We start from the raw sequence: 26,359 nt of genomic DNA, 5'->3' as shown, positions 1-26,359 counted from the left end.
AATAAAAGTAGATTACAAAAAAAAAAAGTAGATTACAGAAGAGTATCCACGAAGGTTTGATAAATATGTGTGTGCATGTGTATGAGTGTGTAACTAGTGGGTCTCTTGGGGTAATGGGTTTATAAACTTATTAGTTTCTGTTTTTCTCTGTATTATCTAAACTTTCTATAAATGTCATGAATTATTTGCAATTTTAAATATCAGCAAAAGTTTTAAGGAGGAGTTTCTTATGACAGGGGACCTTCTTTAATGTGAATGACCTTCCACTGAAATACCTAGACAATACATGTGACTTTTGGTAAATATTCTATCTTTCCTTGAGTTTTCCATTTTAATTTAGCTCTCTGATTAGCATTTGTACTTGTTAATTAATTTTTATTGGAATATAGCTGCTATTTCTTTTCCTTTCCCGTGGTTGGTATTTTCCTTCACGGGTACAGGAAGGATGGCAGAGAGAAAGGCTCTGCCGCAAACAGTTGGAGGCTCTGATCAGCTGTTTTTACCTCTGTGTGATCCCTCATTCCTTTCAATCCTGAAGCCCCACAATGCAGATGCATTATCAACTCAATAGACATGAGTCTGAGCAAACTCTGGGAGATAATGAAGGACAGGAAAGCCTGGCTTGCTACAGTCCCTGGGGTTGAAAACAGCTGGACACAACAAAGCAACTGAGCAACAAAAGCAATTACGAGCACCAAAACAGTAGGAGTTGTTGCCCTTGACCTCCACTTGGCAACCCTTGGGTCACTTAGAACCTATGTTCTCACCCTTGACAGAGCATCAGAATCACCTGAAGAGCATCTCAAAACAATCTACTGGGCTCCAACTCAAGGCTTCTGAGCTTATAGATCTGGGGCCAGGCCTGAAAACGTGTATTTGTAGTGGTTCCCAGGTGAGGCAGCTGCTTCTGCTCTGGAAACCCTCTTTGAGAACCTCTGCTGAAGCCTGGACTTCCCTGGTGGCTCAGACGGTAAAGAGTCTGCCTGCAACGCAGAAGCCTGTGTTCTCTCTCAAATAACACTGGCTGATGAAGGCATGGTGAGTGCTTACAAGTAGGTTTGGTATCACCACCCGCCAAAGTCTTCATTTACCAGACTGGGTTATGTTTGTTCCCATGCTGGTATATCCAAGTCAGTCTTATTGTAATTATACAACTTGAATAAATATCATAGGGACTTCCCTGGGGTGCAGTGGTTAAGACTTTGCCTTCCAGTTCTGGGGGTACAGGTTCAATTCCTAGTCGAGAAGCTAAGATCACACGTGCCTTGAGGCCAAAAAAACAGAACATAAGACAAAAGCAATGTTGTAAAAAATTCAATAAAGACTTTAAAAATGGTACACATCAAAAAAATCTTTAAAAAAAAAAATAAGCACCATGGAATCCAATGAAATATGAACATGAAAAGAACTTTTTTCCCATGTAAAGTTAATGGAATACTTTGAAAAGACCAACATATGTCTGTCATCAAATGAAGTGTCGAAAAGCTTGGGTGGTAAGGAGGACTCATGAAACCCAAAGGGAAAGAAACAAAAGCTGGAATTTCTAGACAGACTACTGATTATGTTAGAAAGACAGTGGGTAAATCTAGTCATTGGACTATTTTTTAAAGAAGCAATTTTTGTCCTGCATCCAAAAGCTTGGCACATTTGTATATTTGTATGTGTATATAAATACACATGTTCAAGTTAAAATAAATGTTTAAGGTCTCTACATTTTTGTGATTTAACATTTTAATTAAATTCTTCATTTGTTCAAATAACTCCCAGCTCCAAAAGTGAGATATGAGGTCTCCCTAGGAATGTTGGTTATTATTTGAGCATAGATCCTGTAAACAAACATGTTGGCCAGCCCAATAATAGTTTAAATTATATGTTACAGAGGATATATTTTATTCCTTTAAATTTTATCCTTAATATCACTAATATTGTTTTATAACTTCTTTCATTGTTTTAAATGTACTTGTATCCTCAGTACTCAATTATTTTCTTAATTTGTGCAACTCTTTTTTATTATTATTATTATTTTATTTGCCTGGCTCTTAGTTGTGGTGCCCCTGGTCAGTAATTATTGCATAGCATAGGGAATTCTACTCAATATATTATAACAACATGTAAGGGAAAAGAATCACATATGAATCACTTTGTTACACATCTGAAACTAACATAACACCGTAAATCAATTACATTCCCCCCCAAAAAAAAACACATACACACAAATAGTAATGCTCCCCCTGGATAGATTCACACTAGGAATCCTGGAACCACGTGGTTACTTACCTATGTCACAGGTCTTCCAGACACTAAATGATGAGTTGCATGTTTAAACCTCCTGGTATCTAAGGTACATACCATGGTGCAAGACTACAATTAAGACTCAGTATTATCCACTGCCTTAACATTGGTAAAATTGGGAAGACTTACAATGGCCTGACCACTGGCTCCCCTCCCCCTCTGCTCCCACAAATTAGGTCTCTCACCCAAGCAGCCCTCAGTATCAAGGGACCAGATGCAGTGCCTGCTTTCACCCCAGAATTACTCAATCAGGCCAACCTTGCCCCCCATGTGGACTTGGGGACACCCACCCTCTTGATTCTACACAACCTGCCCCCCAGAGCCCTGGTTGTTCACACTGTTCCCAAGTGACCCTACCCCGTGTGGCCCTGCACTGTGTGAATGACCTCATCCCCTGGGCTTGGAGAACATGCGAATAATAAACCCTGTCCATACCTGTGGCTATTTCATGTCAATGTATGGCAAACATCACCACAATATTGTAAAGTCATTATCCTCCAGTTAAAATTAATTAATTAATTAAGAAAATAAAATAAGCCCTGTCCATCTCATTTGTCCAGTGAGTGTGTCCAGTTGTGTGTCTGCCATTCCCATAACCAGAAGGAGGGAATTCCTCACTGACCAACAAGGTAAATAGGAGGCAGTAACACCAGTAAGAACCACACAAGCGGCATAAATGGTGCGCTATTTAATGGGGTGGGAAGGAAGAAGGGAGAAGACATCACCACTGAAGGATTAGGTCCAGCCTGGCCTGACTTCATTGATGACACCTTCACCACAAGAGGAGAAGGGTTCAGAGCCCCTATTTCTTCATTCACCTCCATATCTATCTCCAACTTATTTTATTTCTTTTCTTGGCAGGCTAAAGGAGACCTACATTCACTTTCTGGGAATGCGGGTCGAGTCAGCTTCTCTGTATCATGAACATGGTGAAATATTGGGAAAGCTGCAATTCTCTCACCTAAAAGCTGCTTCTGTTAAGCACAACACAACTGTGAAATATGCTACTGTACCTCTTCCGCTGCTGTCTCTCCCTCTTCTTCCTTAAATCCACAAACAGAAATTAAATAAAAACATAAATTCACATCAGTTTTAAGTTGAATCTAAAAATTAAGCAAACTATATAGCCAATACTTGGTAATAACTGTAAATGGGAAGCAACTTGTAAAATTGCATAAAAATTTAAAACTATAAAAAATTTTAGTTAAAAAAATAAATAGAAATTAAGCAAGCTATAATAAATGCATGTTTACCAAAATGAAGAATATCAATTTATTGAGAAACATCAATAGCAAAGATATGATAACTGAGCAATGCCTACTTATTTCATGCATTTTATTTTGAGTCCTTGGAATATTATAAAATCAAAGACATATTTTCATCATTCTTACTCCTAAGAAAATACAACTAATTAGGAATACTGCTTAATTATAAGTTTAATACTATTCTATATCCAAAGCATATTGCAGACCTATAGAGCTATCAAGGAAAATTCAGACTATATATGTAAGCAACTAGAAAATTTGAACAAAATTATGTCTTTTCTGCTTTTATGGCCTATTAAGTATGCCTTACTTCAGTTCTGAACCAATTAATAAAAGTAGACCAAAAATTTATCCTCCATCAGAACAAATAACATTTCTAAACCATTTAAACACTGAATCCTGGCTAAAGAAAGAAACTTAAAGTTAAGAAATGATAAAGCCATTTCCAGGCTCAAACAGGTCTCCACTCTACCAATGCATGGAAGTTTCTATTTCCCTGGGATCAAAGTAGGAAAACCAGGCAATACTTCCTAAAATTGCAAAGAAATAAGAACCTTGACATCCTTTCCCAGAATGGCCCTCTGATGAGCCTTTCTGGGGCCAGAGTATTACAATGGCTTTAATTGGGCAGGAAGATCTGGTTCTAAAGAGTAATCCCTAAACATTCCTGCTGCTGCTGCTGCTGCTGCTAAGTCACTTCAGTCATGTCCTACTCTGTGTGACCCCATAGACGGCAGCCCGCCAGGCTCCCCCATCCTTGGGATTCTCTAGGCAAGAACACTGGAGTGGGTTGCCATTTCCTTCTCCAATGCATGAAAGTGAAAAGTGAAAGTGAAGTCGCTCAGTTGTGTCTGACTCTTAGCGACCCCATGGAATGCAGCCTACCAGGCTCCTCCATCCACAGTATTTTCCAGACAAGAGTACTGGAGTGGGTGCCATTGCCTTCTCTGCTAAACATTCCCAATGCCTTTCAAAGCAGACAGTGAGCTCATGGAATTCTGGACCAAAGGAGTTGAAAGCAACCTCATAATTACCTAAATCCTCTTACTCATTCTCTTCTTTGGACAAATGAGGACACAAAGACCACAGAGTTAAGTAATTAGACAAAAATCAGAAGCCAAGTAACACAATCAGGACTTACTCTGAGACTCTTGGTTGTTGTTGTTGTTCAGTCACTAAGCGTGTCCAACTCTCTGTGGCCCAGTGGACTGCAGCACACCAGGCTTCCCTGTCCTTCGCTATCTCCCAGAGTTTGCTCAAACTCATGTCCATTGAGTTGGTGATGCCTTCCAACCATCTCATCCTTTGTCGCCCCCTTCTCCTGTTTCCTAACTTAATGTTCTTCCTACTCCACCAGGCTACCTCTCAAGATTATCACAGAAGATAAGGCATGGAGGGCCTTCCATATGGCCACCTCCTCTGGCCCAACCTCAAGTTCTTGGCCAGCTCCAGAACAATATTCTCAGATTTCTGATGCTGGCAAAGAAAATACAGAAAGCCTGATCCAGCTGGCTTAAGCTGAGTCAACCCAAGAGTTGTCCCAGTATGGGGAATCTCTAAACTGAAGCTGGCAACACAGCAAGTCTTATAAAGTTCAGGAAAAGAGAGTCCTGCACTTGTTGCAGAATCCGAGTGTTGGTTTTTCAGCAATGTGTTGAATATTAAATATCTTTGATATTGTCTACCTCTTCCAATGCCTTGTCTTTCCTTCACCATGACTGCCATCTTCTCTCACCAAGATTACATCACCTCTAGGCTTCCTTATCTCCAAGTAACTCTCTACACTATAGCCAGAGATATCTTTCTAAAAGACATCCCAGGGACTTCCCTGGTGGTCCAATTGTTGGGAATATGCCTGCTAAAGCAGGGGACACAGCTTCCATCCCTGGTTCTGGAAGCTCCCACATGCTTCAGGGCAACTAAACCTGTGCACCACAATTGCTGAGCCTGAGCTCTAGAGCCTGTGCTGACCAACAAGAGAAGTCACTATGATGAGAACCCTGTGCACTGCAATTAGAGAGTAGCCCCTGCTAACTAGAACTAGAGAGAGCCCACACCCAGCAAGAAGACGTAGTGCAGTCAAAAAATGATTAATTAATTTTAAAAAGACAATCCACCTCGTGTCTAAAACCCTCGATCTTCTCATGATAAATCCATAATCTTTAGAATGGTTGAGAGGCCGTCATGATCTGGCTTCTGCTCACCTTTCTAGTCACATCATGTTTTACTTCAGCTAATGATCAGCTACACTGATCATTCCAGGACACTGCGTACAATGATACTTTCAAGGAAGACATTCCTGACCCCTAGGGGCTTCCAGGAGAAATATCAATAACCTCAGATATGCAGATGACACCACCCTTATGGCAGAAAGTCAAGAGGAACTAAAAGCCTCTTGATGAAAGTGAAAGAGGAGAGTGAAAAAGTTGGCTTAAAGCTTAACATTCAGAAAACGAAGATCATGGCATCCAGCCCCATCATTTCATGGGAAATAGATGAGGAAACAGTGTCAGACTTTATCTTTTTGGGCTCCAAAATCACTGCAGATAGTGACTGCAGCCATGAAATTAAAAGACACTTACTCCTTGGAAGAAAAGTTATGACCAACCTAGACAGCATACTCAAAAGCAGATTCATTACTTTGCCAACAAAAGTCTGTTTAGTCAAGGCTATGGTTTTCCAGTGGTCATGTATGGACGCAAGAGTTGGACTGTGAAGAAAGATGAGCACCAAAGAATTGATGCTTTTGAAGTGTGGTGTTGGAGAAGACTCTTGAGAGTCCCTTGGACCACAAGGAGATCCAACCAGTCCATTCTAAAGGAGATCAGTCCTGGGTGTTCATGGAAGGACTGATGCTAAAGCTGAAACTCCAGTACTTTGGCCACCTCATGCGAAGAGTTGACTCATTGGAAAAGACTTTGATGCTGGGAGGGATTGGGGGCAGTAGGAGAAGGGGATGACAGAGGATGAGATGGCTGGATGGCATCACCAACTCAATGGATGTGAGTTTGAGTGAACTCTGGGAGATGGTGATGGACAGGGAGGCCTGGTGTGCTGTGATTCATGGGGTCACAAAGAGTCGGACACGACTGAGCGACTGAACTGAACTGAACTGAAGGGGCTTCCCTGGTGGCTCCGTAGTGAAGAATTTGCCTGCCAAGGCAGCAGAATCAAGTTTGATCCCTAGGTGGGGAAGATCCCCTGGAGAAGGAAATGGCAGCCCATTCCAGTTTTCTTGCCTGGGAAATCCCATGGACAGAGGAGCCTGGCAGGTTACAGTTCATGGGGTGGCAGAGTCAAGCTCAACTTAGCGACTAACCAACAACAACAAGGGCTGAGTTAAAGAATCTCCTTATTTGCTCCCACAATCATCATTTATTGGCCTCCCTGACTAGTCTGTGTGCTCTTGGGAGCACAACATGTATCCTTGTTCATTTTTAGATTTCCAGGACCCAGCTACTGTCTGGAATAAATTCAATAAATGTGTTAAGTGACTAAATAAATGAACCTGTAACTCTTTTAGATCTATTAACTCTTTAGATCTCAAAGAACATTCATTTTCTTCTTATCTACATACAATCAAATTAGAATTCACTATGGGAGACAGAACTATCAGCTATGTAGAGCTTTATACTTTTCTAAATCCAATTATTTTCATTAATTGTGTACAGTTGAAGCAAATGAATTTTAAAAAACACACTATTAAAAATGGACTTATCCTTAGAGCTAGGCTGGAGGACACTGAGTTCTTATAGGAATTAGTGGTCATCTCAACTTTTAGAGGTTAGCTAGCAGCAACTACCGGGAGAAGGCAATGGCACCCCACTCCAGTACTCTTGTCTGGAAAATACCATGGATGGAGGAGCCTGGTGGGCTGCAGTCCATGGGGTCGCTAAGAGTCAGACACGACTGACCGACTTCACTTTCACTTTTCACTTTCATGCATTGGAGAAGGAAATGGCAACCCACTCCAGTGTTCTTGCCTGGAGAATCCCAGGGACAGGGGAGCCTGGTGGGCTGCAGTCCATGGGGTAGCTAAGAGACGGACACGACTGAAGTGACTTAGCAGCAGCAGCAATTACCAAGGAACCTAGGGCTTTTATCAATATCTGAATTGACCTTGATTTCTTGAAAGAAACATTAAATAGAAAAAAGTGATTGCTCAGAGAATTTCTAGAGATTCTTAGCCTCAAAAGGTCAAGTAAAGAAAAACAAATACTGTATATTAACACATATATGTGGGATGTAGACAAATGGTACAGGTGAATCTATCTGCAAAGTAGAGACATTGACATAGAGAACAAACGTATGGAGACCAAGAGAGAAAGGAGCGGTTGGGTGAATTGGGAGACAGGAATTGACGTATATACACTTCTGTGTATAAAATAGGTGACTAATTAAAACCTATTGTATAGTACAAGGAACTCTACTCCGTGCTCTGTGGTGACCTGCATGGGAAGGAAGTCCAGAAGGGAGGGGATATATGTACACAAATAGCTGATTTACTTTGCTGTAATGTAGCAACTAACACATATTGTAAAGTAACTATACTCAAATTAAAAAAAGTTTTAAAGGTCACATAAGCTTTGAAGAAACTTGGCTAAGACCATCATCAGCTCTACCAGAACAGAAGCTCATTTTCATAGCTCCATCCCCAGTCCCTGGACTGCCTGGCATGAGGCAGCATTCAATCTGTCAATAAAATGTTGAATTAAGGTATTTATGTATGCCATTCCTGCCTCAAATCTTTCTTAGGAGGAGATGGGATAGTTATTAAATAAAAACTTCAATACCCATCCTACAGTTCAGTTGCCCTTTCATGTCCAACTCTTTGCAACCCCAAGGAGTGCAGCATGCCAGGCTTCCCTGTCCATCACCAACTCCCAGAGCATACTCAAACTCATGTCCATCGTGTCAGTGATGCCATCCAACCATTTCATCCACTGTCATCCTCTTCTCCTCCCGCCTTCAGTCTTTTCCAGGATCAGGGTGTTTCCCAATGAGTCTGTTCTTTGTATCAGGTGGCCAAGAATTGAAGTTTCAGCTTCAGCATCAGTCCTTTCAATGAATATTCAGGACTGATTTCCTTTAGGTTTGACTAGGTTGATCTCCTTGCAGTCCAAGGGACTCTCAAGAGTCTTCTCCAACACCATAGTTCAAAAGCATCAATTCTTCAACACTCAGCTTTCTTTATGATCCAACTCTCACATCCACACATGAATACTGGAAAAACCATAGCTTTCATTAGACGGACCTTTGTTGGAAGAGTAATGTCTCTGTTTTTAATATGCTCTCTAGGTTGGTCGTAGCTTTTCTTCCAAGGAGCAAGCGTCTTTTCATTTCATGGCTGCAGTCACCATCTGCAGTGATTTTGGAGCCCCCCAAAATAAAGTCTGTCACTGTTTCCATTGTTTCCCCATCTATTTGCCTTGAAGTGATGGGACTGGATGCCATGATATTGGTTTTTTTGAATGTTGAGTTTTAAGCCAGATTTTTCACTCTCGTCTTTCACTTTCATCAAGAAGCTCTTCAGTTCCTCTTCGCTTTCTACCATAAGGATGGTGTCATCTGCATGTCTTCGATGACATTGATATTTCTCACAGCAATCTTGATTCCAGCGTGTGCTTCATCCAGCCCGGCATTTCACATAATGTACTCTGTATATAAGTTAAATAAGCAGGGTGACAGTATATAGCCTGACAAACTCCTTTTCCTATTTAGAACCAGTCTGTTGTTCCATGTCCAGTTCTAACTGTTGCTTCTTGACCTGCATACAGATTTCTCAGGAGGTATCCTCATCTCTTTAAGAATTTTCCACAGTTTATTGTGATCCACATAGTTGAAGGCTTTGGCAGTCAATAAAGTAGAAGTTGATGTTTTTGTGGAACTCTCTTGCTCTTTCTATGATCCAACAGATGTTGGCCATTTGATCTCTGGTTCCTCTGCCTTTTCTAAATCCAGCTTGAACATCTGGACGTTCTTGGTTCATATACTTTTGAAGCCTCATTTGGAGAATTTTGAGCATTACTTTGTTAGCATGTGAGATTAGTGCAATTGTGTAGTAGTTTGAACATTCTTTGGCATTGTCCTTCTTTGGGATTGGAATGAAAACTGACCTTTTCCAGTCCTGTGGCCACTGCTGAATTTTCCAAACTTGCTGACATATTGAGTGCAGCACTTTCACAGCATTATCTTTTAGGACTTGAAATAGCTCAGCTGAATTCCATTACCTCCACTAGCTTTGTTCATAGTGATGCTTCCTGAGGTCCACTTGACCTCTCATTCCCGGATGTCTGGCTCTAGGTGAGTAATCACACCATTGTGGTTATCTGGGTCATGAAGATCTTTTTTGTATAGTTCTTCTGTGTATTTTCGCCACCTCTTCTGAATATCTTCTGATTCTGTTAAGTCCATACCATTTCTGTCCTTTATTGTGCCCATCTTTGCAAGAAATGTTCCCTTGGTATTTCTAATTTTCTTGAAGAGATCTCTAGTCTTTCCCATTCCATTGTTTTCCTCTGTTTCTTTGCATCAATCACTAAGAAAGGCTTTCTAATCTCACCTTGCTATTCTTTGGAACTCTGCATTCAGATGGGTATCTTTCCTTTTCTCCTTTGCCTTTTGCTTCTCTTCTTTTCTCAGCTATATGTAAAGCCTCCTCAGACAACCATTTTACCTTTGTGCATTTCTTTTTCTTGGGGATGGTCTTGATCACTGCCTCCTGAACAATGTCATGAACCTCCATCCATAGTTCTTCAGGCACTCTGTCTATTAGATCTAATCCCTTGAGTCTATTTGTCACTTCTACTGTATAATCGTAAGAGATTTGATTTAGGTCATACCTAGTGGTTTAGTGGTTTTCCCTACTTTCTTCAATTTGTCTGAATTTTGCAATAAAGAGTTCATTATCTGAGCCACAGTCAGCACCTGGTCTTTTTTTTTTTTTTTGCTGACTGTATAGAGCTTCTCCATTTTCTTCTGTGAAGAATATAACCAATCTGATTTCGGTATTGACCATCTGGTGATGTCCACATGTAGAGTCTTCTCTTGTGTTGTTGGAAGAAGGTGTTTGCTAAGACCAATGTGTAATCTTGGCAAAACTCTGTTAGCCTTTGTCCTGTTTCATTTTGTACTCCAAGGCCAAACTTGCCTGTTACTCTAGGTATCTCTTGATTTCCTACTTTTGCATTCTAGTCCCCTATAATGAAAAGGACATCTTTTTTGGGTGTTAGTTCTAGAAAGTCTTGTAGGTCTTCACAGAACCGTTCAATTTCAGCTTCTTCTGCATTACTGGTCGGGGCATAGACTTGGATTATTGTGATACTGAATGGTTTGCCTTGGAAACGAACAGAGATCATTCTGTCATTTTTGAGATTGCATCCAAGTACTGCATTTTGGACTCTTTTGTTGACTATGAGGGTACTCCATTTCTTCTAAGGGATTCTTGCCCACAGTATTAGATACAACGGTCATTTGCTACTGCTACTGCTAAGTCACTTCAGTCGTGTCCGACTCTGTGCGACCCCATAGATGGCAGCCCATCAGGCTCCCTGTCCCTGGGATTCTCCAGCAAGAACACTGGAGTGGGTTGCCATTTCCTTCTCCAGTGCATGAAAGTGAAAAGTGAAAGTGAAGTCGCTCAGTCATGTCCGACTCTTTTTTTTTTTAATTTTTATTTTACTTTATTTTACTTTACAATACTGTATTGGTTTTGCCATACATTGACATGAATCCACCACGGGTGTACATGCATTCCCAAACATGAACCCCCCTCCCACCACCCTCATGTCCAACTCTTGGCGACCCCATGGACTGCAGCCTACCAGGCTCCTCTGCCCATGGGATTTTCCAGGCAAGAGTACTGGAGTGGGGTGCCATTGCCTTCTCCAAATGGTCACTTAGCTCATGAAATTTTAAAGCATCAGAATTATGCAGATCCTTAAATATCCTCTGGAGGCTCAGATGGTAAAGAATCTGCCTGCAATGCAGGAAACATGGGTTCAATCCCTGAGTCAGGAACATCCCCTGGAGGAGGAAATGGCTACATCTCCAGTATTCTTGCCTAGGAAATCCCATGGATAGAAGAGCCTGGTGGACTACAGTCCATGGAGTCACAAAGAGTCAGACACGACTGAGCAAGTAAACAACAACAACAGGATAGGTTTGAATCCTGCACTGGACTAAGCTACAACTTAAAATTGTTTTACCTTCTTGTTCTTCTAAGAAAGCTAGTCCATCAGTGGAGACACAGACATAGAGAATACACTTAAGAAAAGATGGGTGGGGAAGAAGGAGAGGGTGGAATGCATGAAGAAGGTAACATAGAAACATACACTACCATATGTAAAATAGATAGCCAATAGGAATTTGCTGTGTGACTTAGGGTACTCAAACCAGGGCTCTGTAACAACCTAGCAGGATGGGATGGGGAGGGAGGAGGGAGGGAGGTTCAAGAGGGAGGGGACATGGGCAAACATATGGTGATTCATGTCGATATTTAGCAGAAACCAACAAAATATTGTAGAGCAGTTATCCTTCAATTAAAAATAAGTAAATAAACTTTTTAAAAAAGAAATCTAGTCAGAGGAAGCCTCCAAAGTGAGAAGCCTTAGAATTTCATAGCAGCTGTTTCTCTTGGGAAGTTGGCCAGGGAGGCAGGCTGCTGACATGGCATGTGGCCAGGACTAAGGACAGGTGTCAGCCATGGTGAGTGTCAGGCAGTGGCTGGTTAAGACAAGTGGTCAGTATGGAAGGAAGGCAGGGGCCAGCCCAGAGGGATCTGAAAAGAGTGACCAGGCTGGAGGTCAGGAATAAGAGCAGGGTTCTCTCCATCATCAGACAGTATGGGGGCTCAGCCTTAGACTCACCAGTTCATGGTGGACCTAAACCAACACCTGCCCCTTGATGTAGAAACTATCCTCAAGACTAATTTTAGAGGAAGCAGAGTGGGGAATATGTATAGACCATAATCATGTAGTCAGTCAAGCCAAGGTGTCAGAAGGTTCTGGAGAGGATCACTGAAATGGCAAAGAACACAATGTAAAATATTTTGGCCTCAATGAAAACCAAACACAAAGATGAACAAATTGCACCTTTTACTTCCAAGGTTTCGTAAAGTTCTCATGACACCCCCAGTCTGCAGTTCCCTTCTCAGCATTCCCAGAAGCTGAGGTGACCTGCTTGCCTTCTTTCCCCCTCTGGTAGTATTCACAAACCTCCCCTCTCCTCCTTAGCCCCTCATCCCTCCCTGGTCATCAGGGAAGGGAACCATGAAGTTCCCTCTCTGTAGATCTGAAGCTGCAGGTGATTTCATCTTAGACAGGAATGAAAGCCCTTTTCATGGTGCACCATTTTGCCTCCCAAACACTGCCCCGACCTGTCAGCAAGTAGGTAACATACGCTTCAGCATCTTATGTGTAAGAACCCCCAAGGTTTGGATTGGTGGTCAGGAAAAGTCCACATCATTAGAGGAAATAATTATGATTTTTTAAATCAATCTGATATTCTTCGATAAATATCTTCCCCATGAAACTGGCATCATCTGAGCACTTAGAAGTGTGTACTGAATAAGCATGTGCAGTAGTTGAAATCAGGTGAGCTTAGACACTCAGCTGGTCTATCACTGGTTTTAACACTCCCAGCCACTGGAGGGAGCTATTACCACTGCCCACTTGGAAATGGTTCTGAACACACAGTTCTGTTCAGTTGCTCAGTCATGTCTGACTCTTTGTGATTCCATGGACTGCAGCACACCAGGCCTCCCTGTTCTTCACCATCTCCTGGAGTTTGGTCAAACTCATGTCCATTGAGTCAGTGATGCCATCCAACCATCTCATCCCCTGTTGTCCCCTTCACCTTCTGCCTTCAATCTTTCCCAGCATCAGGGTCTTTTCCAATGAGTCAGTTATTCGAATCAGGTGGCCAAAGTATTAGAGTTTCAGCTTCAACATCAGCCCTTTCAGTGAATAGTCAGGACTGATTTCCTTTAGTCCTGAATGGACTGGTTGGATCTCCTTTCAGTCCAAGGGACTCTCAAGAGTCTTCTCCAACACCACAGTTCAAAAGCATCAATTCTTCTGCACTCAGCTTTCTTTATAGTCCAACTCTCACATCCATACATGACTACTGGACACACAAGAATGGTGTTTAACACACAAATGAAAGCTTTTGGGAAAATGGTCAACCCTGAATATGGTCTATAAGTCTACTTAACAGAGATGCACCAGGGTCATACTCTTGGTTTCTACCTCCTACTGCAGCCAGCTGAGATGTCATCACTAGGGGAAGCCAGGAGAAGAGCACACAGGACTCAGTACTAGATCCCTGTGAGTCTGTAATTCTTTCAGAATAACAGGTTAAACTATGTTTGTATGCCTTGTCATGAACATGCGGCTGTATACATGTGCTCAGTCGCTCAGTCATGTCCAACTCTTTCCAACACCATGGACTGTAGCCCGCGAGGCTCCTCTGTCTATGGAGTTTTCCATGCAAGAATACTGGAGTGGGTCGCCATTTCCTTCTCCAGGGATCTTCCCCACCCCAGGCTCAAATCCTCGTCTCCTGGATTACAGGTGGATTCTTTACCACTGCGCTACCTGGGAAGCAATGGTATATACCAGGATACAAATTCTCATTTTGTTCTCCCTGCTACCCAAAATAAGAGTTACTGTCTTCCCCACACACAAACTCCAAGGAGACAGCCACATACTTGTTCCGGTCCCCCGCCTGCTGGGAAGAAGTTACTGACTGTGCTTTTCAAAACCCTGGGCTGAGAGAGGTGAGGAGGCTAGATGATCAATGCAAAAAAAGTCCTTGGAGTTTAGGGCTTGGAGCTGAGAAGATAGAAGCAGCCAGATTCAAAAGAGAGAAGGAGGTGGATGTTCCAGGTGGTGCCTGATGCAAAAGCTGAGCCAGGGACCCCTGGGGCATCAGGGCAGCACCTGGACACGATGCTCAGGGAAGCATCAACTGCGGTCAGAGGGCTGGTCACTGTGAGAGGCATGGCCACATCCAGCCAGGGCAGAGGGCCTAACCCATGCTGAGGGACCAGCATTAAGAGTTTCCAATGGGCATCAGGAAACCCACATCACAGAGGACCACCATAAAGAACCAGGGCCCTCTGGCCTCCCGTCACCCCTGAAGACCCCAAGATGACTCTTAAGTCCCTGGAGAGGAGTGGGTCTCTGAAATGCTTCACCTAGATTGAATTTCCTGCCTGCCAGAAGTGGAGACATGAAGCAGATAAACGATGTCTAGAGAAATCAGTGAAGCTGATGGTCCACAACCACAAGTTTTGAAAACTAAACCTAGATTTAGCAGCAGCAGCCCACAAATCCAATGTTATTTAAATCCCTCATGGAGTGTTGGTTAGAAAAGGAAGTGCAGGGAGCCACTGTTTAGTTACAACAGACTGGAGCAGCGAAAGCTAAGAATCCATGAGATTGCCCCAAGATGGTTTCGACAGAGCCAGGGTTTGTAGCTAAAAGCCTTGGATTTATCTGAATTGTGATATCTAGAAGAACCTACTACATGTGACTGGTACTTTAAAAATCCATGTTACAAAGGTAGAACACAGTGATCTAATTGGCCTTTCTGCTCATCACAGATAAGCCTGTGTAAGCCTGGGTGCACAGCTGGCAGAGACGTGATGACAAAGAGCTGAGACAGCCATCTCAACCTTGAAAAACAACCCCAAACCAGAAAAGCAGACAGAAGGTTCTTGAAGCACAAAATGCAATCATTCTAAATATCAGATGGCTTTTGTCTCTGTTTAAAATTTTAATCAAGTTTTCTATGTATTCAATCCCAAAGCTAATCATGTTATTATGTCATTTTTAATGTTCTCTGACAGATCATGGTTTTCTCCCTTATTTAACTGAATTACAGTAAGTCATAGGGCATGCATCGCTTGTTAAATGAGAAAAAGTCAAAATCTTTCTTTATGTAGAATGAAAAATTGTTAGTCACTCAATCACATCCAACTCTTTGTGACCCCATGGACTGAAGCCCACCAGGCTCCTCCATCCATGGGATTTTCCAGGCAAGAGTACTGGAGTGGGGTGCCATTGCCTTCTCCAATCTGAGCCACTAGGGTAGAATAAATATTATTAAAGAATTGATAATTAACATTGATGTTAATTAATTATTAACATTAATTCATCTAAAATAAAAATGTCTTCTAAACTTAGTCATTCCTTCACCACAGCCCATGCAAAAATACCAAAACAATGTTTTTAATTCCTATGAGGATCCACAGGATTGTAATTTATCTTGCAAAGTGCTCACAATTTTAGAAAATATTAACAAGAGAATCCCCAGGCTGAATGGCTTATCACTTCACTGAACTAACCAGCCCAGCAACTGAGAAGCTGGGAAGCTGAAGCCAGCAGGCTCTGGCCTCAAGATGCTGTCTTCCTCTCAAGTCTCATGAGAGAAAGGGGGTGGGGCGTAACGTTTCTTTCCTTTGTTTCTCTGCCTTAAAAAGAGCAAACTGAATTTCAATGTATAAATCAATAATTCTGTACCAGTGTTTTAGGCAATCCATGCAAAGTCAGATTATAAAATACTTTTAAAGATTTTTATAATCTCCAAGATAATTAAATGGTCACTCCATTTCATGTTAAGTTGATTATTTCTGAATTATACAGGCAGCCATGAAACCCCACCTAACTTCTAAGCAAAGACTGAAGAAGATTTGGTCTTTCTTCAAAACAGAAATGTCAAAAGGTCTTAAATTAGCAACACTGAAATAGCAGTGTTCAAACATAAGGGAATTTACTGCCCTGGTTCCTCCCAAATTTAAATTCCTTGAGATAAAGATAAACTGATGCCATCTCACATTTTCCATAGCAAGGCGTCAGTCTTGGCCCCTTTCCCAGTCACAGTCTCTCTGCTGGGAACAAGGGTCCAATGATCAAGAGCTGTTCACACCTCTCCTGGAATCAATAAATAGGGACAAATGCAAACCACTGGGCTTTGGTAAATAATCTTTTCTACAATTGGCCCAAAGCAGAAACCCACTGAAATCCTCCTGATTTCTACCCTGCCCATTCAGGCTCCCTTGGTGCCAGGGTCTCTCCTTTGTCTGGCTTCCCAGCCACATTTTCAGAATTTCTTGACTAAGTAGCCCAACTGATCCCCCATTATCTTAGCTTGGTGCTTCCAGAACCACAGTCTCCACTTGGCCCTTTACCCTGCAGCCCCTGCAATGGAATCTTTTAGAAGTAGCCTTGCATCAGCTGGGTCCTGCAGTTCCTCTGATTGGCCTCAAATTGGAGGCCTCAAATCCCTCCCCCACAGCCCCTCTTATCCTCAGCTCCTGTTGGCTTCCCACAAATCCTCTTGGTAGAGTATGTCAACTACAAATTGTCACTTGCTCAGGATTAAACCATGAGCCACTGCAGCTGCTGACCTTCAACACCCCCAGAAAGGAGTTCAGGGTGGAGATCAGGAACAAAGCCCTCTGTGCCCTGGGAGGAATTGGCAGAATAAGTCCTCAGATAGATATTTTCGGGACTAGACTTTATGAGCCCAGTTCTTGCACCTCCTCATATCTAGAAAAGCACCAAAATCCTTCATGGTGATGACTGCTCCTCAAGACTACCAGAAACCTTCTGCCAAATATATAAGCTTGATTGCATGTACCCCTCCTTCACAAAGACCATATATACTGACCTTCCCCCTGCCTCTTTGAAGCAGTTTCTCAGAGCTAACTGAAATGCTGTCTCCCAGGCTATAGTCCTCATTTTGCCCAAATAAAGCTTAATTCACAACTCTCACATTGTGCTTTTTTTTTCTAAGTCAACAAGTATGATAGAAGTTCATCAATACTTGTAAACAAGATGTAATGTCCCTTGTTTCTGAAAGAACATGAAGTCAACCTGACCCTAACAACACAATGACAAGCCTTGTGTAGCCTGTCACTCCAGGCCTGAGTCAGGCCCTTCTTCTAGCTTCCTTTCAGCCCTCACCCACCTCACACACAGCAGTTAACATGTTAAGTGAAAATTACCTGCTGCCTCCTGGCTAATTCCTCAGTTCATCACTTTTGAGCTCACTACTGTGTGCCCCGAAAGATTCCCAGCATCTGGTCAGAGCTCAATAAATGGTTATTGAATAGAACTGGATCCAGTGAAACTACAGTGAGAAAAGCGAACACTCACATCCTTCTCCTGGGATCCAGCAGGGTCGCCCGCATCTTCATCACCCTCTTCTTGTGTCTCGTGTTCTCCACTTTCTTCAGCCTTCTCTGTTCCCTGGTCACAAAGGAAACCCATGGTATCACCAACCTTGGATAAACTTCCAAGACAACACCAGGCCATAACTGCTACGGTTTCCTTATTTAGATACAGTATATAACTGAAGCAAAGGTAGACCCCTATTTACTAGTCACTTAACTCCTAGAGTATAGGATCACCAACCCTCAGCATTGCTAATTGGATCCATCAGTGTCAGTGAACAGACCCGACTCACAGGCATGGTAGAGTCATAAAGACCCTAATAGGAGTTAATTCATCCACTTAAGGCTTGTGAAGAGAACTTCAAAGGATTCCATATTTAGGGGGTATTTGTTTTCTATTGCTTATGCGGAGAGAGGCATTATAATTTTAGAGATTAAAAAAGATGATAGAGATAAATGATGAATGATTGACAGATACATAGAGAAATGATAGATGTGATGGATGGATGGATAGATAGTTGGATGGGTAGCTAAATAGGTGTGATGGATGGATGGATAAATAGACAGATGTGATGGATGGATGGATAGATAGATGGATGGATGGATGGATGGATGGAAGAGCTAGACAGACAAACAGATACGGAAAAACTAGAACCCAGTAGACATGCTATGTAAAACAGGTTTCCCGGAAGATGGTTCAAGACACCAACTCTTACCTCTGTGGTGCTCTGAGCCTCTCCTGCCACTTCACCATCAGGAAGGGAAGACGCTTCCTCAGGCGACTTTGTCACCTGTATCACAGAAATTGAGAATGTTTGAGAGTTTTCTTGAGGATAATGGCTTGCATTTCAACACCTTTTAAGTCTCCAAACTATGTTTGTCTTCACCCTTCATTTTATCTTCACTATGATGCTGTAACCTAAGTCAGTAGATAGTCACCACCACTCACACCTAAGAAACAAGAAAATAAGGCAAAATTTGTCACACTGCAAGTTAGGGGCAGGGCTAGGATACACCTTCTACTTTATGTTTTCCTGATCTATCCAGTGGTTTCCAGACTTTTAAAGTGCTAGTTTATTTTCCTCATCAGAAGTGAATTGTAACTATGTGAGGTAACAGATGTTAAATAAACTTACTGTGGTGATTATTTCACATATCTACATATATCAAATCATTGTGTTGCACTCCTTAAATTCATACAATGTTATATTTCAATTATATCTTAGTAAAGTGGGGTGAGGGTAGAATTCGGTGATTTTTTTAAACTTTTTAGTTTACATTGGAGTATAGCCAATTAACAATGTTGGCAGAGTTTCCGGTGCACAGCAGAGTGACTCAGCCATACGTGTACAGTATCCATTCTCTCCCAAACTCCCCTCCCATCCAGGCTGCCACATAGCATTGAGCAGAGTTCCCTGTGCTATACAGTAGGTTCTCATTGTGCACGTCTGAGTGTGTGTTAGTCACTCAGTCATGTCTGACTCTTTATGATCCCATGGACTGTAGCCTGCCCCCAGGATTCTCTGTCCATGGAATTCTCCAGGCGAGAATACTGGAGTGGGTAGCCATTCCCTTCTCCAGGGGATCTTCCCAACCTAGAGACTGAACCCAGGTCTCCTGCTTTGCAGGCAGATTCTTTACCATCTGAGCCCCCAGGGAAGCCCAGGTTCTCATTAGCTATCTATTTTACAAGCCTGCGTGTGTATGTGTCAATTCCAATCTCCCAATTCATTCCACTCCCCTTTCTCCTTTGGTGTCCATGTATTTCTCTACATCTGTCTCTAGTTCTGCTTCGCAAATAGGTTCTTCTATACCGTTTTCCTAGATTCCACATCCACATGTGAGATGTGGATGGACCTAGAGACCGACATACAGAGTAACATAAGTCAGAAAGAGAGAAACAAATATATAATAATGCATAAAGATTTGGTGATTTTTATTCCAAAGGCACTTCAAGTTCATGGGAACAAATTGGGCCATAAACACAGCCTCCAATCCCACGCTCCTACAATACTCAATATTAAAATCTTTATATGTATTCAACTCTATGTTAACATATACATAGGCTATTTTTGTTTCATTTTTGTGTTTTTTAAAAACAATAAATAGGTACATACTACACACAACTTGATTCTTTTGCTTAGTATATCATGGGCATTTGTCCAGATTAATTCATATGGTTGTAACTCATTCCTATTAACATTTGCTTAATGTTAAAAATATAATAACTTATTCATGTATTTCCCAACTGATGGCTATTCAGAAAGTCCACATGTTTGTGTGTCTACAAACAACACTATACTAAACTAAATAAATGCATAATAAATCACTTTTTTAAAAGAGAAATTTTTTGTTTTCTAGCCTTTTATATACACAAATTTATCTAACTTTTGGGGCTTCCTAGGTGGCACTAGTCAGAGAAGGCAATGGCACCCCACTCCAGTACTCTTGCCTGGAAAATCCCATGGAAGGAGGAGCCTGGAAGGCTGCAAGTCCATGGGGTCGCTAAGAGTCGGGCATGACTGAGCAACTTCACTTTCACTTTTCACTTGCATGGGTTGGAGAAGGAAATGGCAACCCACTCCAGTGTTCTTGCCTGGAGAATCCCAGGGACAGAGAAGCCTGGTGGGCTGCCGTCTGTGGGGTCGCACAGAGTCAGACACGACTGAAGAGACTTAGCAGCAGCAGCAGCAGGTGGCACTAGTGGTAAAGAGAGAGAGAGTGAAGTCACTCAGTCATATCCAACTCTTTGCAACCCCATGGACTGTGGCCTACTAGGCTCCTCCATCCATGGAATTTTCCAAGTAAGAGTACGGGAGTGGGTTGCCATTTCCTTCTCCAGGAGAGTGGTAAAGAACCTGCCTGCAAATACAGGAGACCTAAGAGACGGGATTTGATCCCTGGGTCAGGAAGATCCCCTGGAGAAGGGCATGGCAACTAACTCCAGTATTCTTGCCTGGAGTATCCTATGGACAGAGGAGCCTGGCAGGCTATAGACCATGGGGTTGCAAAGAGTCAGAAACGATTGAAGCAACTTAACACGCACACATCTAACTTTTATTTTCTGACATGTAGTTATTTTATATTAATTATTAACATCTAGTGATTTAATCCGTGTGAAATCTAATTTTGTGTATAGTATAAAGTAGGGCTCTGTTTTCTTCCAGATAGATGACAAAGTATGCCTGTAACATTTATATACCACCATTGTCCTTTCAATTAAGATGTTATTTTTGTCATTTATAAAATTCTATATATACATTTGGATCTGTTAACACACTGATCTATATATAAATATATAAACATATCCATGGATGTATTTATTTTTTTCCTTGGATGTATTTATATGTTCCCAAGCCAATATATAGCTTTTATCACTGTAGTTTTAACATGAATTTTAATATTCAGAAAGGCAAGCTGCTACAAAGTTTCCTTTTTCAAAAACTTTTGGCTCTTCTCAGACCTGTATTATTCCAGTACATTTTAAGATCATTTTTCCCAGTGTCAACAATTTTTAAATAGGCTTTTCTTGGAAATACCACTAAACATATTTCTTAGTTTAGAAATTTTCACTTCTTATTGTTAAGTCATCTCACCTAGGGCATCATACTCTCCCATAACTTTAGTACTTGTTGGTGTCCTTCAGATAAATTTACTCCTAAAAATTTTAAAGATTTTTATCAACATTGTGAACTGGATTTGTTTTTTACATTTTAACTTCTCATCCATTATAGTTGATACAAGTAAAAGCTACTAATTTTTCCATTCTTTAATCCAGAAACTCTATGTTATTAATTCTAATGAATTTTACTGGAGTCTGTTGAAATTTATAAGTATACATTTACATCATACACAAATGAAGATATTTTTTATATATCATACATTACGTATATATGAGATATTTCATTTTCTTACTTTATTGTAATAACTACAGCTTCTAAAACAATGTTTAATAATATGTCCATGGCTCCTCTGTCCATGTGATTCTCCAGGCAAGAATACTAGAGTGGGTATCTGTTCCCTTCTCCAGGGGATCTTCCCAACCAAGGGATCAAACCCAGGTCTCCCACAGTGCAGGCGGAATCTTTAGCATCTGAGCCACCAGTGAAACCCAAGAATACTGGAGTGAGTAGCCTATCCTTCCTCCAGGGGATCTTACCAACCCAGGAATTAAAACCAGGGTCTCCTGCATTACAAGCAGATTCTTTACCATCTGAGCTACCAGGGAAGCCCAATAGCCACCATTTCTAAAACAATGTTTAATAATATGGTGATGATGGGCATGCCTATTGTCGCTTGATTTTAATAGAAATGCTTCAGTATTTCATGGTTCATTATGATAGTTTCCTCTTGACAACTGGTTTTTATCACATTTAATCAGTTTCCTTCTGCTTATATTTTAATCCATGTTTATTTTTAACCAGGAATAGCTGATTAATTATATCAAATATCTTATTGGTACTTATAGACAGAATCTTATAGTTTTTCTCCATTAATAAGTTCATGTAATGAACTATGTCAATAGAAAAAATTCTGCTTTAATTAGTTACCTGTAACCCACTACTAGATACAGTTTGCTAATACATTATTTAGACTTTTCCAATCCAAATTCATAACAGAAATTGATCTAGGTATAACTGAAAGTTTTCTAAGTTATACCTCAATTGATCAGGAATTTTATCTATTTTATTTGTCTGTTCAAATTATATGCAGCCAAATTACATATAAACAGGAGACTTCCCTAGTGGTCCAATGGTTAAGAATCTGCCTTGCAATGCTGGGAATGCAAGTTTGATCCCTGGTCGAGGAACTAAGATCCCACATGCTGTGGAGCAACTAAGCCTGGGTGCACTGCAACTACTGAGCCCACGTACCACAGAGCCCACGCTCCACAGCTAGAGTCCACGCACCAGAGCAAAAGATCCTGTATGATGAAACTAAGACCCCAAGCAGCCAAGTAAACAATAATAAAACAAATAAATATTTTTAATTCATATAAATGTATTCAAGTTCAGTCACTCAGTTGTGTCCGACTCTGCAACACTGTGGACTGCAGCATGCCAGGCTTCCCTATCCATCACCAACTCCCAGAGCTTGCTCAAACTCATGCCTATGGTGTTGGTCATGAGTCCAACTCCATCACATCCTCTGTCCTCCCTTTCTCCTCCTGCCTTCAATCTTTCCCAGCATCAGGGTCTTTTCCAGATTCTCAGTTCTTCACATTAGGTGGCCAAAGGATTGGAGCTTCAGCTTTAGCATCAATCCTTCCAATGAATATTCAGGACTAATTTCCTTTAGGATTGACTAGTTTGATTTCCTTGCAGTCCAAGGGACTCTCAAGAGTCTTCTCCAACATCACAGTTCAAAAGCATAAATTCTTTGACACTCAACTTTCTTTATGGTCCAACTCTCACATCCATGCATGACTACTGGAAAAACCAAAGCTTTGACTCGACAGACCTTTGTCAGCAAAGTAATGTCTTTGCTTTTTAATATGCTGTCTAGATTGGTCATAGCTTTTCTCTGAAGGAGCAAGCATCTTTTAAATTCATGGCTGCAGTCACCACCTGTAGTGATTTGGGAGCCCAAGAAAATAAAGTCTCTCACTGTTTCTATTGTTTCCCCATTGATTTGCATTCAAATGATATATAAATTGAATATATATATACACACATAAACATACACAGATACACACTTTCTATTTTGTATTAATCTTGGTTTTTCCTTTTATTCATTCACTGCATGTGAATTACTCTGTTTTTCTATTTTCCTAAATTTAAAAGTTGAGTATTCATTTTACTAGGTTTTAATTTTTCTGTTATTTTTTGTTATTTAGTCACTAAGTTGTGTCTGGCTCTTTGCAACCTCTGGACTCATAGCCCACAAGGCTCTTCTGTCCATGAGATTTCCCAGGGAAAGATGCTGGAGTGGGTTCCAGGGGATCTTCCTGGACCAGGGATCAAACCCACATCTCCTGCATTCACAGGTGAATTCCCTACCACATGAGGGAAGCCCCAAAATATTTAAAGCTAACAATTTTCCTCTGTACAGAAATTTGGCCATATATTGTGATTTGTATATGCAATAATATCTTTTGCTTATTATTTTATGATTTGTAATATCAGTTTTGTTTTCCTTTGGATATGGAGTTATTTGAAATATATTTATTTCTTAATTTTTTGTTATTTCTCTTTCATATGGTAATTCTACACTTGGAATAAAAATGTATCCTATAAAATCATCCCTTTTTTAAGTTTGTGAAGGTTTCCTTTGTGACCAAGAATATAATAGATTTAGAAATTGTGTAATACGTATATAAGAAAAATACATTCCATTTCTATCCAATATATTCTTATTCTTGTATTTGCACACATGTGTCTATTAAATTGCTGTCACAGAAGACCCCAAGGTACCAAAATAATCTTAAGAAAGATAAAACTGGAGGTATTATGTCCCCTGATTTCAAATTATGCTACAAAGCTACAAAATGAAAACAGTATGGTATTGGCACAAAAACAGACATACAGATTGATGGAACAGAATAGGGAGCCCAGAAATAAACCCATACATTTATGGACATTTAATTTATGACAAAGTAGGCAAGAATATATAATGAGGAGAAGACAATCTCTTCAATAAATGGAGCTGGGGAAACTGGACAGCTACATGCTAAAGAATCAAACTGGACTACTTTCTCTTACCACATACAAAAATGAATTCAAAATAGATTAAACATTTAAATGTAAGACCTGAAACCATAAAACTTCTAGAAGAAAGCCATAAGCAGTACACTGTTTAACATCAGTCTTAGCAATGTATTTTTGGATGTCTCCACAGAGAAGAGAAACAAAAGCAAAAATAAGTAAACTGAACTACATCAAACTAAAAGGCTTTTGCACAGTGAAAGAAAATATCAAAAAACAAAAAGACTGTCTACTGATTGGAAGAAGATATTTGTATATAATACATTTCAGGAGGGATTAATATCCAAAATATACAAAGAACTCATATAACTCAACACATACAAAAATTTTAATGTTCAGAGGACCTAAACAGACACTTTGCCAAGGAAAATATACAGATGGCCAACAGGCACACGAAAGATGCTCAACATCACTAATCATCAGGAAAATGAAAATCAAAACACAATGAGATATCACCTCACACCTGTCAGAATAGCCATTATCTAAAAGACAATATAGAGGGCGGTCCTAAGATGGCAAAGAATAGGACGGGGAGACCACTTTCTCCCCAACAAATTCATCAAAAGATCATTTGAACACTGAACAAATTTCACAAAACAACTTCTGGACGCTGGCAGAGGACACCAGGCACCCAGAAAGACAGCCCATTCTCTTCAAAAGGAGATAGAACAAAATATAAAAGATAAAAGAGAGACAAAAGAGTTAGGGACAGAGACCCATCCAGGAGGGAGCCCTGAGGGAGGAGAAGTTTCCAAACACCAGGAAACCCACTCACTGGCAGGTCTGTGGGGAGTTTTGGAATCTCAGAGGGCAACATAACTCGGAGGAAAAAAAAAAGATTATGCGCCTAACCACAACTCCCAGCAGAGTAGCAGTCCAGATGCTCTCCGTCTGCCAGCAGTGAATGGGGGCTGAACAGGGAGGCCTGGGCTGCATGCTTAGGGCAAGGACCAGGCCTGAATGCCCTGAGGACCATCTGAGGAAGCTAACATGAGATAGCAACCCAAACTGTGGGATAGTCAGAGAGAGGGAAAAAAAGAGAGAGAGAGAACTTCCCCTCGAAAAGCTCTAAGTCACAACCTGGCCCACTCACAGAACAAAGGATTGAGTGAATACCAGACGAGAGCTAGCTGGCTGTGGACTGGGCCCTCCACCCACTGGAGGCGGAGAGGCAGGCGGGCGACAGCCAGAGCCAGGAGGCGAGAGGCAACCTCGGCCCCAGAGACGGCATCCTCCACCAAACTGTGAGCAGGCTCCCAGTTGCTAACCAAGACTTCCTGGGATCCTGGATGGTTAACATCCACCAGGAGGGTCGCAGTAAGAGATCAGCTCCCCTAAAAGAGATACACGGCACACCTGAGGCGGTGCTCTTGTGGTGCACCCAGGAAACTGAGCAGCTGGGACTGAGGAGGTAATATGACACACCACCCACCTGGGGAGAGTGCGCTTGCCAAGCACCTGGTCACCTGAGCTGCTTGGACCTAGGAAGGGCACAAAATACAGGCCCAACTGAGTCTGTGCCTTTGTGGAGTACCCGAGAACCTGAACCTGAGCAGCGTAGATCTGGGAAGTGCACACAACCCAGGGCCAGCTTTAGACAGTTCCCCTGCAGAGCAACCTGGAGCCTGAGCAGTATAGACAGGGAAAGCACACACGCCGTGAACGGGGGCAAACCTAGTGTGGCCCAAACACTGCGAGCACTCCCCACATATGCCAGTGATGTTTGTTTGCAGCGTTCCTCCCTCCTCACAGCACAATTGAACAAGTGAGCCTAAATAAATGACCACCTTCGCCTCCTGTGTCAGAGTGGAAATTAGGCACTGAAGAGACTAGCAAACAGAGGAAGTCAAAATAAACAAAGAAGAGGGAACTGCTTTGGAAGTGACAGGTGCATCAGATTAAAACCCTGTAGTTAGCAT

The 26,359-nt window shown here is 41.5% G+C and overlaps 1 protein-coding gene across 2 annotated transcripts in view; it reads right to left on the bottom strand.

Moving 5' to 3' along the window:
• SH3BGR (SH3 domain binding glutamate rich protein) overlaps positions 1–26,359 on the bottom strand; it is a 68,664-nt gene that overhangs the window by 6,171 nt on the left and 36,134 nt on the right. For both annotated transcript variants that reach the window (XM_015092659.3, XM_015092660.3), the window contains 3 exons: positions 18,453–18,527; positions 17,720–17,812; positions 3,306–3,335 (listed from right to left, as the gene is read on the bottom strand). In XM_015092659.3, coding sequence (XP_014948145.2) covers positions 3,306–3,335; positions 17,720–17,812; positions 18,453–18,527 — 198 coding nt within the window. The remainder of the gene's footprint in view (positions 1–3,305; positions 3,336–17,719; positions 17,813–18,452; positions 18,528–26,359) is intronic.

Source organism: Ovis aries, chromosome 1 (assembly GCF_016772045.2).
Source record: "Ovis aries strain OAR_USU_Benz2616 breed Rambouillet chromosome 1, ARS-UI_Ramb_v3.0, whole genome shotgun sequence".
In the NCBI taxonomy this organism is placed as follows: domain Eukaryota; kingdom Metazoa; phylum Chordata; class Mammalia; order Artiodactyla; family Bovidae; genus Ovis; species Ovis aries.
The sequence above is the reverse complement of the archived record's forward strand: the minus strand, read 5'-3'. Positions and strand labels throughout refer to the sequence as shown.